The 16,853-nt window shown below is 55.4% G+C and overlaps 1 protein-coding gene across 6 annotated transcripts in view; it reads left to right on the top strand.

Annotated features, from left to right (window-relative positions):
- The window catches only part of jmjd1cb (jumonji domain containing 1Cb), an 80,620-nt gene that overhangs the window by 54,640 nt on the left and 9,127 nt on the right, over nucleotides 1-16,853 (top strand). For 4 of the 6 annotated variants that reach the window (XM_081697382.1, XM_081697381.1, XM_027021677.3 and 1 more), the window contains 12 exons: nucleotides 5,061-5,166; nucleotides 6,002-6,126; nucleotides 6,230-6,373; nucleotides 6,897-6,941; nucleotides 7,347-7,593; nucleotides 8,487-10,231; nucleotides 10,744-10,916; nucleotides 11,349-13,498; nucleotides 14,763-14,964; nucleotides 15,725-15,939; nucleotides 16,050-16,202; nucleotides 16,581-16,670. In XM_081697382.1, coding sequence (XP_081553508.1) covers nucleotides 5,061-5,166; nucleotides 6,002-6,126; nucleotides 6,230-6,373; nucleotides 6,897-6,941; nucleotides 7,347-7,593; nucleotides 8,487-10,231; nucleotides 10,744-10,916; nucleotides 11,349-13,498; nucleotides 14,763-14,964; nucleotides 15,725-15,939; nucleotides 16,050-16,202; nucleotides 16,581-16,670 — 5,395 coding nt within the window. The remainder of the gene's footprint in view (nucleotides 1-5,060; nucleotides 5,167-6,001; nucleotides 6,127-6,229; nucleotides 6,374-6,896; nucleotides 6,942-7,346; nucleotides 7,594-8,486; nucleotides 10,232-10,743; nucleotides 10,917-11,348; nucleotides 13,499-14,762; nucleotides 14,965-15,724; nucleotides 15,940-16,049; nucleotides 16,203-16,580; nucleotides 16,671-16,853) is intronic. The other 2 variants (XM_035533797.2, XM_035533798.2) reach the window with 2 other exon arrangements.

Here is a 16,853-nt window from a genome sequence, read left to right as displayed (position 1 = left end):
AGGGCAGGCCAGCAGTGGTTCAGGGGATCATATCAGTCTCACTCGCTGTGCCAAAGCTGGAAGAGGGGGATTGGAGATTGAGATGTTCTGGCCCTTTAATAGCGCCCTCTAGCAGTCTGTGTGGTGTATGACGGTCTGAAGTGGGCACTGGGTTCTGGCAGGTGCCCTGGAGCAATGACAGTGAAGGACATCTCTGAGGGGGAGGGGCTGTCTACCCTAGCTGCCTGCCCTAGGCTTTGGAGCTTGAATCTGACAGATCAGCTGGGTGTGGGGGTGTGTGTGTGTGTGTTGCTATTCTGCGCACACGCACACTCACACTCTCCCACACCTCATTTACAGTTGTGACATACATCACTCTGGCACACGCTCTGCGCATTTAATGAAGAAACATACATCACATACACAAACATGCATGCATGTGCATACACGCGCGCACGCGCTCACACACACACACACACACACACACACACACACACACACACACACACACACACACACACACGTGTGCATACATACAGATGCCCTTTCACATAAATGCTCTCTGAAGGATCATATTTCTGTCACGTTCCTGGTCAGGATTGTGTTACTGAAAAACATGCTATAGTCTGACAGTATAACACTGCATACACACGTCCTATAGTTTATCCTGGCAACAGCTCCTATTCTTGTATGCTGAGCACACACACATGCACACACACACTTTTATTACCCCAGCAACAAGCCTTTCTCACAAACATGCCACATACATAGTATTGCCATAGCAACAAGAGTGGCCAGCACACGTGACGTCTCGGCGCTCCAACAAAGGCGTCCGCGTGTGCCATTTTCCCCTTGGTTGCTCTTTAATTCTGCCGATATTTCCCGTGATATTATAACGGCCTGCACCAGGCTTTTAGAGCCATTACTCTGGACTCCTCTCTTGCTTTCTTTCTTCTCTCTCTCTCCACTCTTCACTTGAAAAAAGTGACATTTTCAGCATGACTCACCCTTGCCAAATTGTCTCTAAGGCAACCATTTTAGCGAGAGTTGGAGAGTGGGAGTTCTGCTGCAAAGATCTCTCTCTCTCTCTCTCTCTCTCTCTCCCTTCCCTGTTTATCTTCCATGTATGATGCAAGCATTGTGTCACCTCTCCCACGCTGCCTCTCTCCATGGCGACCGTCTCTGTCTCTGTCAGCTTCCTGTCAGTGTTCACGGGTGCTGCAGTGTTTAACGCCTGCCCAGAGGGGCTTTTTTTGTTTCCGTTTTTGTGTGTTTTTTAATGTGTGGGTTTTTGTTGTTGTTGTTGTTGTTGTTGTTGTTGTTTTTTTGCCACCACACAAACGAGGCCACCTCCCCCAGCCAGCTGACACAGGCGGCAGCTGTTGACATCAGTAGCCGTTTTCTGGTTGGCAGCAGTGTGTGTGTGTGTGTGTGTGTGTGTGTGTGTGCGGCGAGTCTGAAGGGGCCCCAGCACGGCGCTGACCGTACGCCCTTCCCCTGCGCCCTCCGTGCTATGATTGGCCCCATGTCCCGGGAGGCTCTGCCCTTTCGGTGTTATACTCATCACTACTGGGCAACTGCCAGAATGCTGGACGCCAAACCCATTCAGAGCATGGCTTTACTGCGGCTCGGCAGTGGGACGTGAGCAGAACGTGGTGGCAACATTGATCAGACACAGAGGGAGAGAGGGGGAGGTGAGGAGCAGAGAGGGGGAGGTGAGGAGGTGGGACAAAGACCCACAGCTGCTGGGCCCCCACGCCTGCCTTGCTCACCTTCACGTGTGCCTTAAGGTGTGAATCACAGGAGCCCAGGACACACACACACACACACGCACACACACAGACTCACACGGAGAGGGAATTAGCCAACAAATGTGAACAAGGACACTGTGTCGTGTGGAGCATGTGTGTGTAATAGGACTCAGTCAGGGTCTCATTCGTTGTTAATGAACTTATTGTTACTTTAATCGCGTAACTTCTACAGCCAGTGCTTAGCAACCACGCTCAAGACACCCAGGAATAACACGGAAGAACACGCCACACCCTGTCACACAGCAGCACTTAAATCCTGCTCACACCTTTCAATTACATGAAGTAGATTCCAGGTATGGAGCTTTTTATTGTCCTGGCCACACCTCCAATGGGCTCATGGCCACACCACCTTTGTGCCCACACCTCCGATGGGTTCCTAGCCACACCTCCACTCTAGCCATGCCTCTGATGGGATACTGACTTCACTCACGGCACAATTTTAGGACACATTGTGTGGATTGTTCCACGCTCGTTGTCCTGGCATTTGCTGTGTGTTGTTGCTGTGGAGATTGAAGAGACTGAACGACTTTGGGGTTGTTTGGGGTGTGAGTGCTTCAGTGTTTTCGTTCTTCGGGGTCCCAGGAGGTCGAGCGTCGTGCATGTTCTCCGTGGAGGTCTCCCAACTCCTCTCGTGCAGGGATGGTTGTTTGGGTGTTTACAACGCTGCCGCACTTAAGTCTTCACTGCAGCTAGGATCGATTCAGGAGCACAGGACAAAGTGTTCTGACTCCGGGCTTAGTGCAGAGATGTGTTCCACAATGTTTCGGCAGGGAGAGCAGTGGGGAACTGGGAATGGCACACAGGCGAAGGGGTGGGGGGGTGGGGGGGCAGGGAGGGATGGGAAAGGAGGCTTGGCTATCTGGGCCAGAGTGGGGGACCTGGAAATGCTTTCCCAGTTCCCCAAAACACGGCGCCGCCCTCCTCCTCCCCTCAGAGTCTTCCACACCGGAGCCGTGTGGAAAATCCCGCAACATGCTGCCATTAAAGTGATGGATGGAGGCCCACTGCTGCAGAGAGGATGGGTGGATAAAGAAAAGAGAGAGAAAAAAACAGGATGTCTGCTCTGCCCTTCACAGGAGGGTGTGTGTGTGTGTGTGTGTGTGTGTGTGTGTGTGTGTGTGTGTGGGTGTGGGTGTGGGTGGGTGGGTGGGTGGGTGTGTTGGTGGGTGGGTGTGCATGCATGCATGCATGTGTGTGAGATATTCCATCTTCTGACAGCTGCTATGTGGAATACCTGTTCAGAGTAGGACAGAGTGTGAAAGTGTCCAGTGGAATCTGCAGCCTGCTAAATAAATCATGTATTTCCCTCTGTGCCTCCTGCCCTAAAATAGAAACAGGAACAGAGGCAGTATGTGTGTGTGTGTGCGTGTTTGCGCATGTGTGCGTGCTTGAAGGAAAGGGAAGTGATACACATTATTCCATCCGGGCTGAGCCACACTGGGGCTTATACTTTGCATCACCAAGTGTTTGGTTGTGAGTAACCGCGGCTGACCTTGATGACACACCACTGCTCCGCCTGCCACGATGTACCATTAACGTTCACTCATGTTCTGTATTTACGATTTTCTCCTTAGCACTTAGTAGTGAAGCAGACGTGTACACTTAGTAGTGAAGCAGACGTGTACACTTTCTATTGCACATTGCTCCAGATCTCTGGGCTTATAGAGGATGTGCACACGGAACTAAGCAGTCAGCAGAACACTGAGCACAGCTGCGTGTGTGTCCGTGTGTGTCCGTCTAGGCAGCATGGTTCTTGTCTTGTGTAAACAGACTGCTCCTGTCAGGCTGGCCCCTCCCATTCCTCATTACCAACAACAATATATGGAAGTGGTGGGCGGATTTCCCTCTCACCACACACACACACACAACACACACACACACACACACACACACACACACACACACACCCACCAGGCTGACCACAGGGCTCCTGTGTAGCGTGAGTGTGTCACAGAGCTCAGACACACTGAATTGATTTTTACCAGTGAGGTCAATTAGCTTGTTAAGAAACAACAGTAAGGCTAACTGTCTGCATTGGTTTAGGTGAAAACTTCTATTGGGGCTATGTCTGTGTGTCAGAGACTGGCGACTGGCGTATTGGCAATGCACTGACTCTCCGTCAGACCAGACCTCTGTGCTACCCACAGTGCACCTGAGCTCTGTGCTAGAGTTGAGAATTCCAATTACCTCTGCACACTCTATACACGCACACACCCGCGCACACACGTGTGCCTACACACACACACACACACACACACACACACACACACACACACACACGTGTGCCTACACATGGGTGCTGCAGCTTTCTACGCCCTCGCTGTTTGATTCAGTGCTTCAGTGTTTGACTGTATACTCTCTCTCTGCTTCAGCTGTCCTTGTCATCCTACCGTCACTGCCGTTGTTGCTGCAGGTTACTCGTGTTTGTTTATTGAAACTTTGTTTACATCTGAGCAGATTCCAAAGTTTAAAAAGTACACAGAACCTGATTATAATCCTAGACTGATCAGGACGATGTCCTGAAGACTTCTGGCAGCGATGAAGAACGCCCTGCGCGTTAATGGGCCATTAAATGTTTAAACATTGCCTAAGTGTGTTCACATTGCCTGAAGGGAACATGTTAAGGATTTGGAGGGTCAGGGTTGACCAAGGGCAAGTTTGAGGTGGGATGTCTCATCACCAGGGCTAGAACAAGAGTTGTGTGTTTGGTCTTGGGGTCTGCGGTGAGCTAGTGATCTCAAGGATGTCCTGTGGGAGAATTTTGTGGGGAACTGTAAAGTAGGAAGGCAGTGGAGTTTAGAGTGGGCTGGTAGACGTGATCCTGTCGACGTGTGGCTCCCTTAATGCTCTGGGATTAAGGGCCGAGACCCCCAAGAGATGCCGATGATGGATGACGTTGTCAGCATAGGTCAGACGGAACAGACCAGCAGGAGAGCCGTATGGTCTGGTTCCCAACAGCAGGCTCTGTTGGGGCTCCTGATAAAATCAGACACTGAATCAAACACAGAGAAAGACATCTGCCAGGCTAGTGCGTTTCCAACAAGAGAAGCATTTAACACTGTGTAGGGAGACAGCAGCAGTGAAGTACGGGCTAGTCCTGCGGACCTGAGCCCGAATCGAGTCTAAAGTTACGCCCTGAGTTATGCAGGTCTTAACTCAGAATAAAACCAACCCAGTCCCAACACGGGACTGATGTTTTCTAACACGACGCGCTCACGTGCATTCCCTGGTCACTAACATGCCCGCCTGTGTGTCCCCTGTGTTTTTCAGGATGAAGTGGACAGCTTGAGTCCTGTTCTCAGGGACAACCCACACCTTCATGAAGAAGTCAAAGGCTGGGTGAAGGACCAGAAAGTGCAAGAGATTTTTATGCAAGGTAAGACTCCCCGACGACACACACTCCAGCCATCGCAGCTTGCCGTGCGTGTTGCCTCCACTGAGCTGGGAATTCTCTGTGGAAGTTCCTTCACTTTTCCCCAGTGTGATGTGGGCAGGGAGCGTGAGAGTTGTGCTTAGCTGTACCTGGCCCCGGTGCATTCCAGTGGCTCTTGGCAAAGTCTCCGGTTTACAAGGTCCACAACAGCATTCCAGGCCATGGTTGGATGTAATTGTCGAGCTGGCAGAGTATGGAGGAACGGAAAGTGTCTCTAAGCCAAAGGTTTTGGTGGAGCAGAGGAAAATATGAGAGAGTGAGCGAGAGAGTGAGCGAGAGAGTGAGCGAGAGAGAGAGAGAGAGAATGCAAAATGTGGTTTTGTTCAGTTTTTGAGCTGTGTGCCTCTGGTGTATGCGTATGCGTGTGGTGTACGCGTGTTCTCTGCGTGTGCGCTATATTGGTGTAGGGTGGACGCCGCCTTCACCTTCAGAACGGAGCTGGGCTCCCACAGTCGCACCACTGTCATCTTCACCGCCCCCTCCTGAAAAAGCAGCGACCGTGCTAACCCACGTCTCCATCTCCCCTGCTTGGCTGGGTCAGCTCAGCTTAGGCACGCTGGGGAAAAAGGATGGAACAACACCACGGTCCTCGTGGACCGGGCTGACTGGGCCATGGGCGTTTTACTAAATCACAGACGCTTTCAAACTCTGTCGATGTGATTGTGCTGATGAAATGTTTGTCCTGCGTAGGAGGAGGAATGTCGTGATGTTGTAGAGTGATACAGCCTCTCTGGGATCTCCGGGCCGCTAACGTGGGCTTGTGCTCATCTGTCTGCAGGTCCCTATTCGTTAAATGGGTACCGTGTTCGGGTTTACAGGCAGGACTCGGCCACGCAGTGGTTCACAGGCATCATCACCCACCACGACCTGTTCAGTCGCACTATGGTCGTAATGAATGACCAGGTAACGGCCGGCTCGCTACTGGCGTTCCATATCCATGCCGACTCTGTACCGCCGCCTGACACCCCAACCCCCCCTCCCCCCGGCTCCCCGGTCCCTCCCGCAGGTACTAGAGCCGCAGAACGTCGACCCGTCTATGGTACAAATGACCTTTCTGGACGATGTGGTCCATTCTTTGCTGAAAGGAGAGAATATTGGCATCACGTCCAGGAGAAGATCTCGCTCTAGCCAGAACAGCAACACTGCCCACGTGAGTACCGCAGACGCTGCTAACGGCTCACACACACGCCCTCGCACACGCACACACACACACACACACACACTGCCTGGCTGTGCTCTGCTGTGCTGTGCTGTTTCGTGATAGACACACTCAACACACTACTTTGCAACCCAATGGTAATTTCGGTGTTGCCAGTGTTATGTGTGTGTGCGTGCGTGTGTGTGTGTGTGCGTGGGTGCGTGTGAGGGTACACGCTGCTGTGTGCATGCCTGTTCCTGTGTGTGCCCTGTGTTGTATGCTGCTCTGTTGTCTGTCTGTAGCTAGCGTTTAAAGTAAAGTTCCTATGTGCTTACAAGTCTTGTTTTTTTTTTCCTTATTAATATTATTTCAAAAATAAATCCTAGATCCTTGTAGAACAAACATATCACTGTTCCCTTTATTATTAACAAGACTTCTCTGTTCCACCTTGTTTTTGTTTGTTTTCTGTTTTGTTTTCTTCTCTATTTGTTTTTGTTTTTTTTGTTTTTTTAAACATTAATTGGGGATATGCAAGCAGACCACAGGAGGGAGACCAAGTGGAAACACAGGAGTCACTCAGGTACGGGGCCGCGCCCCCTCTCAGTAGCTCTAGACCCTGCATATCCCTCGCGCACTGTTAGCTGGAGTCGTGCCGTAACTGCGGGCAACCGCTTTGCCGCCTCAGAAGGCTAATTTGATGGAGCAGAGAAGAGCCATAGGAACTCTCCTTTTTAAGGCTAGTCCAGCTGTCGGCGGATGAGGAAGTGGACGGAGCTTCCTTAATTTCCTTATATTCTCGTGACGTACTGGTTTTAGTGGTGGTAGTGTTTGTGGTGGATGTTGATCCCAGTGCCGGACAAACACACACACTATCGCATTCTCATGCCAACTGGAGTCCTGTTCTAGGAGTCCGGCCTCACCTGCTGATCCCCCTTCCCATCTTTGTCCTCTTTGTGTGCATGAATGTGTGTGCGTGCTGTTGCAGGGTCATTACACACGCGCCCAGGCCAACAGCCCCAGACCAGTGATGAACTCGTCTGGCTCCACCCCCAAGCAGGCCTCTGCCCAGGCTCAGCAGCAGCAATCCCAGCATGCTCAGCAGCAGCAATCCCAGCATGCTCAGCACCAGCAGCAGCTGCAGTCGTCTCCGGGGCTACAGCGCGGGTCCCGGCCATCACGCAGGAAGGGCTCGGACAGCAGCGTACCGGACGAGGAGAAGCTGGATGCTGGAGGTGGGCAGGGAGGTAGCCGCTGTCTACCAGTGCCATGTTCCCACTGGAACCAGAGATGATCCAGTGCAGAATTGTTTCTTTGTGAATTCCGATTAAATGAAATGAAAGGAAAACTCTGGAAATTGTAGGATTACACAACTGGATGTTGATTTAGTACTGTGTAGATGAAGGAGAATGACACACAAAGCACAGGCTTGTTCCTCCATGTGTCTGCGCACCGCGCTCAGGTCATGTGTTCCTGTTAAGCCATCTGTGATCATAGTGTCTCGCTCTCCTTCGTAAAAGTGGCACCTTTCCTTTTACTCGCGTCACACCTCCTCGGTTTACACTCGCATGCCGAAGACCAAACCGTCCGTCCAGTTCCGTGGAACTGAAGCCTGAATTATTGGTTTTCCCTTGAAGTGACATTCATTTGATTGGCTGAATGCTTTGTTGGGCCAGCCAGTTCAGTGTCTTGTGTCCGAGATGACAGACACAACTGGCTAAGCGTTTGTGTGCGTTTACGTTTGGTTTGGTGACGGCACCTGGTTGTTGAAGGGGGCGTGCGGTGCATCTCCACCGAAAGAGCTCGAGAGTTCGGGTGTGTGTGCGGCTGCCGCTGGCCCAGGGACCTTTTAAGAATGCTTAAATGTAGAGAGGAGACCGTCCACCACTAATGCAGCACTTAAGATTCAGTCGGCATCTAAGTGGTGTGACATCATCCACTGGTTAGATCCACTGGACCACAGCGAAGCTGCTCGCAGACATTATGACATCACCACAGCGGACGCGCCCATCCTGGGCATTTCCACAGAATGATTATTTATTTATGTTTTTTTTTTTGTTTTTTTTTTAAAGCTGCTTTGTCTGGGTGTCTGCCGGATCGTCTTACAGGTTTCTCTCTTGTGATGCAGAAATTTCCAGAAGCAAAACCAAACAGCTGGTGAGCAAGAGGAGGAAACCCGAGGAAGAAGAGAAGAAGAGCGGAATGAAGCGTCTGAAGACGGAGGCGTCCGACCTCTCGGAGAGCAGCGACTCGGAAAACTCCAACAAGCACCAGCTGGACTCCTTGTCGGAGCCCAGCTCGGAGAATGAGCTGAAAGGTAGAGGCACGTTAAAAGACGAGGAGGAGGAGGACGACGACGACGAAGAGAAGCTGCAGGGCTGCAAGGCCCTGGGGGAGCTGGCCACCATCAGCAGGCTGTCTCCCTGGGAGGAGTCTCCCGTCATGCTCGGCAGCTGCCAGGAGGGGGCGCCCGTGAGCGAGAACGAGCATCTGAATGACTTGTCGGGCGAGAGGAGGTCACCAGGTGAGAGGAGGTCACCTCAGGTGTCCCCGTTGCTCCCCGCTGGGCCCTGCACACAACCCCAGACCTCAGGTCCCGCAGAGGTCCAGGGCTGCATAGTTGAAATGAAAAGCACTGTGAAACCCCTGCCCAAGGACCCCTACAGCACCGGGGCACCCCGGACACACACACCCAAGTGTGTGATCGACATCACGGAGGACGGCAGCTCCCAGCCCGCCTCCCGGGAGAGCTCGGGGGCCGCAGCCGCCCTGCTGGGCCCCGCAGCATGCGAGGCCTACGTCGCCGAAGGCAGACGCTCGGTGCTAAACACGGCGGCCGGCGAGGGCAGGAGGGTGGAGGTGGAGCTACAGCAGCTGGGCCGTGGCCTGGAGTTCGCCCACTCGGAGGTGATCCGGCCGGTGGCGTCAGTGAGTGAGTCTGCGGCCGTGGCGGAGCGGGAGAAGGTGCAGCAGCAGTATGCCGGCATCATGCCATGCATCAAGAACGCCTCACTCGCCGAAGATGTGCGCCGGCCGCTCAAGCTCAGCTCGTCACCCGACGTGGCCAAGTCCAAGTCCAACCCCTCCCCCGATGTGCTGAGGCCCAAGCGCAACCCATCCCCCGATGCCATGAGGTCCAAGACGCACAGCATGCTGGAGGCCCTGAAGCCCCGGCCCAACACGTCACCCGAGGTGTTCAAGCACAAAGGTCGCCACGGCGACAGCCTCCCTCCTGTGGCAGCAGGGCGCACGGCGACCAGACCGGAGGCTGATGGCGTGCCCCGCTCCAGCTTCAAGCCCGTGCTGGCCCGCGGGCCACCCGAGGCCACCAAGAACCCGCTCCTCGTCGACAAGGGCGAGCACTTCACCGTGTACCGTGACCCGGCGCTGGTGCGGCCCGAGGCTGAGAGCAACCATGTGACATACCTGCCGCCTCACCTCCACCCGCTCCACGGATCCTCCCACGCCACCTGCCTGACGCCCAGCTCTCACCACCCCTCCCACCTGTTGCCCACCTCCTCCCTCAGCGCGCACACCCACCCCTCCGTGCACCACCCCCTGCTCTCCACCGTTTTGCCCACCATGCCCCCCACCTCCCTGCTCGGGGGCCATCCTCGCCTGGACTCTGGCGGCCTGGGGCACCTGACGCTGGCCCACCACCACCCCCACCAGCAGCAGTTCCTCCAGCCGCCGCCGGCCCCTGCACTGCTGGCCCAGGCGCACGGCGGAGGCCCCTACAACCAGCTGGGTCTCTACCCCATCATCTGGCAGTACCCCAACGGCACCCACTCCTACCCGCCAGGCCTTGGCCTGCCCGCCTCGAAGTGGGTACACCCAGACAACGCCGTCAACTCCGATGCCGGCCTGCGGAGGGTAAGAACTAATTACACACACAAAAAAAAGAGTGCAAAAGTAATGCCAAACGCTAATGAAGGACGTGAAGGAGACCGACCTTGTGAGTGTGTGAGACGGCACTGTGTGTGTGCTGGGTGAACTCACAGTGCGTAACTACACGTGGTACCCCAGCCCTTCTTGTTGACCAAAGTTCGTATGTAAATGCTGACCACTCGATGTGAGGTGCATGTGTGCGTGTGCGCATGTGTATACATGAGTGTGCTTGTGCGTGTGTATGCCTGTGAGTGTGTGTGTGTGTGTGTTTGTGTGTGTCTGCATGTGTGTGCTTGTGTGCCATCGTGAATGACCAGAGGCTGCTTTGGCCTTGCTGTCGTGTGTGTGTGTGTGTGTGTGTGTGTGTGTGACACACACTGGGAGAGGGAGGTGGAAAGAGAAGAGCCAGTGAGGAGAAAGATAGATAAGTGTGTGTGTGTGTGTGTGTGTGTGTGTGTGTGTGTGTGTGTGTGTGTGTGTGTGTGTGTGTTTTCCAGAACACCCCCAGCCCCTGGCTCCGTCAGCCCACCCCTGTCAGTTCGGGAGAGAGCCTGGGAATCCTGAGCCATGTCCCGGGAAGGCCAGCCAGCACGGAGCCACACCGGCCCCTCAAACTCACCTCACACTCCAGCCCACCACTCCCCAAAACCTCCACAGAGCTCCACAAAGAGTGAGTACACACACACACACACACACACACACACACACACACACACGCGCGCGCGCGCGCAGCACTGGCTGTTACCTTGTGAACCGAATTGGAACAAATGTGCTTTCGTCCAGCACCCGTGCTCACACCCAACCCGTTCTGTTATGGCAGTCAGTACAGTTACCACCCCCAGGGGCAAGAGCTTGGCTTGGCCCTGACCCCGACACCCCCCCATTCTGCCTCTTCTTCCTTCCTCTGCTGCCCCTGTGACTGAGGCCCCAGCTCCTTGTTAGTTGAAGCAGGTTTCACTCTTTTTATTTAGTTGGCCTGAGTGTGCGTGTTCAAAACTAGCAGGCACACCGTGTTCCTGGACTTGCATGTTCCATGTGTGTGGTTTGCCGTGTATCTGTGTCTCAGCGTCATGTCCTCCCTCTCTGCCCTGTGTGTTGTCAGGGAGCTGGAGGGGAAGGTCTTTGTGGACCCCGTGCGCGGCCTGGTGTCCGGCCACCTGAAGCAGGAGCCAGACCGCAGCCGGACGCCCACCAGCAAAGAGGTGCAGCGTGTCTACATGGAGACGCCCCATGGCACCGCTGGGCCTGACCTCGCCAGCAAGTACAAGGAGGAGAACCGGCGTATCCTTCAGGAGAGCATCGAGGTGGCCCGTTTCACAGCCCAGATCCGGCAGGGCGAGCCGGAGCGTGAGCGCGAGCCCTACACCCGCGGGCCCGCCCTCCCGGGCCTCCCTGTCGGAGGAGCGCCCAAGAAAGATCCCGAGCTCTCTCCCGCCGAGCTGTACAAGTTCAAACCCCCGCCAAGCCAGCCGCTGCCCCAGAGCAATTACTTCACCACCCTGTCCAACAGCGTGGTGAACGAGCCCCCCCGCCTCTACCCCTCCAAAGAGCTCAACTCTGTGTTCGACAAGGCGCCCGCCGCCAGCCCCCTGCCGTCGGGTGCCTACGGAGGGTCCGGAGTTGGCGCCAAGTCCTTGTCTAAACCTCCCCCTCTCATCAAGCACCAGCCGGACGGCGAGGGTCTGGCTGGGAAGATCAGCGAGCAGCTCAGCCAGCAGGTGGCGCTGCACTCCCTCAGTACCTCAGCGGGAGCGGTGGCGGTGGCCGGTGAGCGCCGCAGCCCCGCCGTCTCGCCCTCCAGCCAACTCAGGAGCATGCCCGCCCTGCACCGGGCGCCCGTCTTTCACCCGCCCACGCAGAACACTGTGGACCGCAAGGAAGCGGGCTACGGGCGTTTGTCCCCGCCCACACTCACGCCTATCCAGCCCGTCAGTGCGGCGGGGAAGGTGTCAGAGCAGCAAAAACCGCCCACGTTGATGCCAGAGCTCAGGGAGGTGAAGAGCGGGTCCGAGCTGGGTCCCAGCGAGCCGTGGAGACCCGGCGCCGACCCGCACGCCCGCTGGCCCTCGGACAAGAGTCGAGGGAAGCCGCAGGCGGCGGTGGCATCTGTTATTGTACGCCCGCCCACCTGCATCAAGTATGACGGCTCACCGGGGCCCAAGCCTGCAGCAAGGGATGTTTTGGGGAGCAGGCAGGCCACGGGCAAGAGCCAACCGGACTGCGTCAAGCTGCCAGAGGCCAAGGAGCCCGGCAGGGTCATCCAGCCGAACACAAACCTGGAGGACACGTTCTCACAATACAAGAACTTCATCCACGTGGCACAGGGCGGCTTTCCCGGATCCATGGTAGCTGTCGTCAACTCTGTGTGCAGCAGCAGGGTTGACGTGACCACCTCTGCCTCGGCGGCGCCCGCCTTCGGCGTGCCGGGCCGGGCCGAGCTGCTCTACTCCGCCCAGGCCGCACCGAGCGCCGGCAGACTGGAAGGCCCCACCTCCAAAAGCACTCCCACTGGGCCTGAGCCGCAGGAGGGCAACTCCAGGACCGCCTCTCCTGCTGCCCTTCCTCCTCAGCCCGCCTCGGCCCCATCCACGCTGGCCTACTCTGGGAATTTCGTCTACCCGAAGAAGCACAAGGCGGCCCTGGCCGCCGCCCACTCCCGCGGCTCAGGTAGCGCTTCTGAGGGCGAGGGCAGTGGGCGGTCCTCTCAAGGCTCGCCCACCACCATCGCCCAGGACCCAGCTGTGGGCGTGGCCCCTGGCAAGGCGTGCCCCCTGCCCAACGGCCAGCCGCCGGCACAGCTGAGCCAGCAAAACTACCACAAGCTGAAGAAGGCGTGGCTCACACGGCACTCCGAGGAGGACCGCAACACCAACAAGGCGGAGAGGGCACCCAGCACCGTCTCTGACATCATTAAGCCCTGCACCGTCACCCTGGTGGCGTCCACCTCGGGCGACGGGGACGTGGCCAAGGATGGCAAGGGTCCCGAGGACAAGGCGGCGGAGGACAGGAAGCCACGGCGGGGCGCACCCAAGCGCGCGTACGAGTCCGCGTCTGACAGCGGGGACGACTCGGACGCCAGCGACAGCAAGCAGGAGCTGCGGACCAAACGCCAGCCCAAACCCACCTACAAGAAGAAACAGAACGACCTGCAGAAGCGGAGGAGCGACAACGACAAGGAGGACGATGACGTGAAGCCCAACGGCATCTTCAGGAGCGCCAAGGAGAAGACCAAGCTCAAGCTGGCCAGCAGCAGTAAGGCACTCGGGCGTACTTCCCCTTCCCCTACCCGCCTCCAGCGCAGGGGTGATTTTTACAGCCCATGCGGTTTTATAAAGCGTCAGACCTGATCTGGTGGCCCGCTGTAACGACACCGCCGTGCGCTGCAGGAAGGTTTTCACGTCTCTGACACCCTGGATATGAGATGCCAAATGTCTGGGTTATTGGTTCTTAAAGAGAAAGCTATTGCAGGGCAAATAGATGGAGGTGGGGCGTGTGACGAGGGCAGTAGCGTGGAGGAGGGTGGGGGGGGGAGTTACGCGCACATCTGGACTGCAGCTGTGCAAGTTTCAAAGCTGCTTTTGGAATGTTTGACTTTTATGTGAAATGCAACTCGGCAGGGCATGTTAAGAGCTCCTCGAACCCAAGCAGACGTAGGCCTCTCGGGTTACTGCTACACACAGAAGAGGGTCCCTGTAACTGAATATGTCTTCTGATGCACATGTGCACCCCACGTTGTCAGATCTCATCAGCATAGTCACAATACCGAGCAGACTAGTTGCCATCTGACCAGTGTCTCGTCTGGACATGTTTTCACGCGGCGTTCAGTGTTGGACATCTGCCGTAACACGCCCTCGTAGCCGAGAAACTCCCGTGAAACTTGGTGGCATCGAGGAGCAGGCGTTTAACGGGACACACTTCCAGAAACACAGCGCAGATGTTTAGTTTTGTGAGATTCATTCCAGGCTAATTGCAAAAATGAGTGTGAGATCAGTTCAGCCTTTTCCGTGAGGTCAGGTTAAGGTCGTTTTGCTCTGTGGTCATCTCAGCTGGATAATGACTGGGAGTTATGGGGAGCTCGAGGATGATGCTCAAATACGACTCGTGTTATCTCGTGAGACATAGTATTTGAGAACTGGCAGTGCTATAATGGTTTTGGTAACGATCGTTGAAGCTCGGCTGTGCGTGAGCGTGAACATGTGTTTTCTGTAAGATCCCCCTGCTTTGGGTCATGAACCCCTAACTCTTTGTCTTAAAAGTTTTTTAAATACGTTTTTACATATGTACATAAAGGAAGAGAGATCCACATTGGCAGGTTTCTCTGAACAGTTTTTGTGTGCATGTGCTGTGATTGTGTGTGTTTGCGTGTATGATCTGTGATTGAGTGAGTGAGTGTGTGTGTGTGTGTGTTTGTGTGTGTGTGCGTGCATATTGTGTATGTGTGTGATCTGTGATTGTTTATGTTTCTGTATGTGTGCATATGTGCTGTGATTGTGTGCGTGTGTGTGCGTGTGTCCAGACGGCATCCCTCGCTCCGTGCTGAAGGACTGGAGGAAGGTGAAGAAGCTGAAGCAGACGGGCGAGTCCTTCCTCCAGGACGACTCATGCTCCGAGATCGGCCCCAACCTGCAGAAGTGTCGCGAGTGCCGCTCGGCGCGCTCCCGGAAGGGCGAGGAACCCACCCACTCCCCTGTCTTCTGCCGCTTCTACTACTTCCGCCGGTGAGTCCTTCCCCTCCCCTGACCACACACTGACCTGCCTGTGACGGGACAGGCGGGACGCAGTGAAGGACAGGGTGTTTCACTGACGGGACCTTCATCAGCCCTGCGAGCATCTGGCATGAGAAACCAGACTGTGTTCAAAACTGTTCTTCCGCAGGGTTGTAAGGTTGTGTTGGTCAGTAGGTTTTCCTTCAGTTTCCTAACTTCACTGCTGCCATAGCAACAGCTGGCATGCAAACAGATGTCATTAACGTAATGAGATGCCTTGTGTTAGTGGAAACTACAAATCCTTAATTCTGGTGGTCCGAAGGCGTTCACCGATACGACTGGCAAGCCATCTCCTGGTCTCTCATATGTTAAACTGATTACAAGAGACAGACAAGAGACAGACAACTCCCGCAGGTCCAATTATTTGAGTGCTATGGGTATGTAATGTCCTGCAGGCGTGTGTAATGCTGCGGTAACAGTTCTTACCCCTCTAGTAGGTGTTTAGGCAGAGGGGACGCCCATCAGACAAAGTGGGTTTTTTTTCCTTTTTAACAGTGCACACACACACACACACACACACACACACACACACACACACACACGGTAGCCGACAGGACCCCAGCCGTTCTGACATCACTCCAGATCGCATAACCTGATATAGTGGGTCATTAAGGCCTGTGTAGATGAGGGTTAGGGTTAGGGCTGATGACTGCTTCTGATGGTGCTCGCTCTCTCTGTCTCTTTCTCCCTACCTCCTTCTGTCTCTCCCCAGCCTTTCCTACAGTAAGAATGGTGTGATCCGTATCGACGGCTTCTCCTCCCCCGACCAGCACGACGAGGAGGCACTGAGCCTCTGGGTGCCAGAGGCACAGGAGGAGAGCGACCTAGATGTCGAGACGTCCAAGTACATCCTGGGTCACATCGGAGACAAGTTCTGTCAGCTGGTGATGAGCGAGACCACCGCCGCCACGTGGATCAAGAAAGACGGTACAGGAACCGAGCTTTAGAGCAGCGGGACGCGTCCCAGATGCTCCGCAAGCGAGACCTGTGTGTCCTGAGCGCGCGTCTCACCTGTGCCCCGTGTGCCCTCCCCTCAGCCAAGGTGGCGTGGAAGCGTGCGGTGCGTGGCGTGCGGGAGAGCTGCGACGCCTGTGAGGCCACGCTCTTCAACATCCACTGGGTCTGCCAGAAGTGCGGCTTCGTGGTGTGCCTGGACTGCTACAGGGCCAAGGAGAGGAAGAGCTCCAAAGGTCAGTGGCTGTTAAAACTCCCCTACCCACCGCTCACCCCACCTGGCACTGGCCTGACACTGGGAGACAGGAGGGCTGTGCTGGGGAGACTGGAATGCCAACAACACTGACCCCAGGGTGGAAGCCAGCACGCGCACACACACACACACACACACACACACACACACGCCCTCCCTTCAGAATTCTCTCTAACCTGCATTTTCATTCCCGGTAAACATTCCAGACTCTGTCCTAAAGCTTTGCGGTGGTGCATGGATACGTCCTACCATCTGTCCTGCTAAGTCACGCTCCCTCCCCCTCTGAGAGTCGCACACAGTGCGACACAGTGCGACCCCCCCCCCCCCCCTGTAAGCAGTGTTTGTGTTTTTTGCTCCACAGACAAAGAGCTGTACACCTGGCTGAAGTGTGTGAAGGGACAGCCACACGACCACAAACACCTGATGCCCACTCAGATCATCCCAGGAACAGGTACGGCGCAGCCGCTCTGACACAGGCCTCAGTGGAGGGAGGGAGGGAGGGAGGGAGGGAGGGAGGGAGAGAGAGAGAGAGAGAGAGAGGAAGGAAGGAAGGAAGGGAGAGAAAAGTTTAAAAAAAAACAACATGACAACTCAACATTCTGGCTGGCTGCACTCTCACACTGGGCGTTGGCTG

The sequence above is a fragment of the Electrophorus electricus genome, chromosome 15 (genome assembly GCF_041902795.1).
Source record: "Electrophorus electricus isolate QZ-2024a chromosome 15, ASM4190279v1, whole genome shotgun sequence".
Lineage (NCBI taxonomy): Eukaryota > Metazoa > Chordata > Actinopteri > Gymnotiformes > Gymnotidae > Electrophorus > Electrophorus electricus.
This window is presented reverse-complemented; position numbering and strand designations above follow the sequence as displayed.